Here is a 3393-nt window from a genome sequence, read left to right on the forward strand (position 1 = left end):
CGATTCCCGCCAGCGAGGCTGGGCCAGAGCCACACAGAGCCAGGAGGAGCCTGCAGTGACCAAAAGCCACGATGGGGTTTCCAATAGACACTGGGGCCCATGGCTGTGAAATGCATCCCCGCGCCAGCCACTGCCACTACCACGGCCACAACCAATGCCCTCCACTTTCCACAGAGACAGGCCCATTAGCAAGATAGATAGATAGATAGATAGGGGTGTGGAGATACAGCCGGTCCCCAACTTACGAACGCATCGACTTTCAGTACTTACAACCAACCTCCAATTAATCCCATTACAGCCGGTCCCCGACTTACGAATGCACCATCTGCACATACGAACAGCATGGCTATATATAAAAGCATGCATTTCCAGCTTACAAACAAATCAAGTTACGACCAGGTGTTTGGAACGTAACCCGTTCATAAGTCGGGGACCAGCTGTAGATAGATAGATAGATAGATAGATAGATAGATAGATAGATAGATAGATAGATAGATAGATGTGCATATATGGTGACATATCATTATATGTTGACAGATTCTATTAGTTTGGGGCACGGCTAGTATTTTAGGGTGTGTCTTGACTACAGGGTTTTGTCGATAAAAGTGAACTTTTGTCAAGAAAAGTATACCTGCGTCTACACTGCTGCTGAGTTCTGTCAACATAACGTCGACATAACTCAGCAGTTTTGTCGACAGCTGTAAACTTCATTCTACGAGGAATAACACCTTTTGTCGACAGAAGGCGTTATTGCATCTACGCTGTCCTTTGCATCTACATTGTCATGTCAATAAAGCAGTTTGCTTTGGTGACAGAACTGGATGTAGTCTAGACCCTCTTTGTCAACAGAAAACCCTGTAGTCTTGTTGTACCCTTAGAGATATCATATAAAGAGGTACAGTGCTTCTTGGACTCACAAGCCAACAGGTGTTAGTTCTGCCTGGATGATCAAAAATCATCCCGTCGGGCTACTTATTCAATGAACCTCTGCACCCTTTGCTGCTCGCATGTACCTCTGACCAGCGCAAACTACCATGGACCCAATAGGAAGCCCCTGATACGTTCTGATGGATGTTATTGAAAATGATTCTGCACAATCAAGAGAGGATAAACAGAAAAAAAAAACAAAGGAAAGGAAAAGACTCTAAACCAAAAATGTGGTGCTGGACTGCCAGAGCCGCAAATGGAGATGCCTAAATAGGCATTTCTGCGGCGCTCGTTGAAGTCTGTCCTGTATTAAAATTATGCTGCAATTTGTAGAATTTGCACATCCCGAGGTGACCATTTTATGAAATCATTCCCCTTTAGTGCGTTTTTTTCCCCCTATGACATTTCAAAGTCTGCAGATGTCAAATCAGGACACTACTAGACTAAATATTTGCACTTGATTTTTCAGTGATGTTTAAAATTGGTTCAGTCCCATTTTTATGAAAAATTGTATCCTTAACATTTAGGTTATTTTTGCTAAGAAGTGTTTCTCGTCCAGTTTTCCCAACAGGCTTAGAAAAGGTCAATGTTTTTCAAATGCCAAAACATCAGTGACAAAAATGAGGGACATCCAATATTTTTTTAAGAAGTTGCTGCATTTCACATATTCCTCTGTTTTAATGAACTCTACTTTCCATTCTCCAATGTATCCGGCGGTGAGCAAAGATGCTCTTCTCTACTGTTTTTCTCAAAGCTCCCTTCACCTCCTTGTTTCTCAGACTGTATATAACAGGGTTCGAAACTGGGATCAAAATGGTGTAAACGAGGGAAATTATTAGATCCCTCTCTGGGAAGGAGCTAGATTTGGGCACCAGGTAGGTGAAAAGGCCTGTTCCATAGAAGAAGGCCACCACCGTGAGGTGGGAGGAGCAAGTGGAGAAAGTTTTACGCCTCCCCTCTGCCAATGGCAGCCTGAGGATGGTGGAGATAATGCAGATGTAGGACAGGAGTATCAGCAAAAAAGGGCCCATGATGAACATCACCGACACGATCAATAGCATGATCTCGTTTTTCGATGTGTCAGTGCAGGCCATCTTCACCATGGATGGGATGTCACAGAAGAAGTGGTGGATGCGGTGGGAGCCGCAGAAGGGCAGGCTGAAGAGCCACATGGTCTGAGACAATGCCATTGAGATCCCGATAAGCCAGGAAGCCCCCGCGAGCTGTGCACACACCCGGCCGCTCATGATGGTCGTGTAGTGCAAGGGGTGGCAGATGGCACGTAGCGGTTGTAGGCCATGGCTGCAAGGAGGCAGCATTCTGTAAGGCCCATGATGGTAATGACATCCATCTGGGCTGCACAGCCCAGAGGGGAGATAGTTTTTTCCTCCACTAGGAGGTGAGCCAGCAGCTGAGGGAACACGCTGGTGGTGAAACACATTTCCAGGAAGGACAGGTTGACCAGGAAGAAATACATGGGGGTGTGGAGGGAGGGGTTCAGCTTTATCAGGAGAATAATTAGCAGGTTCCCCATGAAGGCAATGAGGTAGATGACCAGCAGCACAAGAAACAGAAGGATTTGCAGCTCATTGAGGAAGGAAAACCCCACCAAGATGAACCCATCGGCGATGGTCTGGTTCTCGCCAGGGTCGCTCCCAGAATAGAGTACATCTCTGTCGCCCCTGCAGATGGCCTGAGAAATATCAAACCGGTAATGTGTTGGACCTTTCAGACTTAGACCTACTGCTATTCTGCAAACAAATAAGTCACCAGGCCTAGTCACCATTGTCTGCAAATGAGTGTCACCATTTTGATGTCAGTGAAGCCAGGTCACTATGGATCCTTGGTGATAGAGCCATATTGATTCCCAGCAGTGCAGGATCCTTACCTTATCTCTTTGCGAGGAAGAATTTTAGAAAAGGGAGGAGCCTACACCGCACGAGGAAATGCTTTGCACGACATTTTACTAAAAGGTTATTTGTTCACAAGTAACATCAGTAACATCAGAACAACGGGCCTGCCAGTGAAATATCAAGTTGAAATAAAAACCAGCAATAACCAATATCACATTTTGCATACCATGAGCATCGTTCATATGTGGGTCTTGAAGCCAGGCATCATAGAACAGAGAGCTAGAAATTGTGAGAATTTCCATCTAGTGGCACAGTCTACGTTTTCCAATATTTCCTTAGATCTTGAATCTGCATGAAAAGTTTCAAGAGCAAAAACTGCTGCGTCCAGGGAACACGTCTGATCTTCCAAACTGTATTTGGATGAGTAGCCGTGCTTTTTTGACATCCCTGTAAACCTTGTTTTACAAGGAATAAGGGATATTCCAAAAAAGTTTTTTTTCCCAACATTTGGCCCAGTGTAGACGGGCCAAATGTCGCAAAAACCTTTTCCAAGAAGAGAAGCGGAAAAAGCTACATGAACCACAATTTACGTAGCTTTTTCCAAAAGAACAGT

General features: G+C 44.9%; 1 protein-coding gene across 1 annotated transcript; it reads right to left on the reverse strand.

Annotated features, from left to right (window-relative positions):
- Nucleotides 1-1604: 1604 nt before the first annotated feature.
- On the reverse strand, nucleotides 1605-2713 carry LOC142821306 (olfactory receptor 10A4-like). Its single transcript, XM_075912170.2, is given in 2 exon segments — nucleotides 1605-2209; nucleotides 2212-2713. Coding segments are annotated over 2 exon segments (1107 nt in total).
- Between the last annotated feature and the right edge of the window lie 680 nt (nucleotides 2714-3393).

The sequence above is a fragment of the Pelodiscus sinensis genome, chromosome 30 (assembly GCF_052426305.1).
Source record: "Pelodiscus sinensis isolate ZL-2025 chromosome 30, ASM5242630v1, whole genome shotgun sequence".
Classification (NCBI taxonomy): domain Eukaryota; kingdom Metazoa; phylum Chordata; order Testudines; family Trionychidae; genus Pelodiscus; species Pelodiscus sinensis.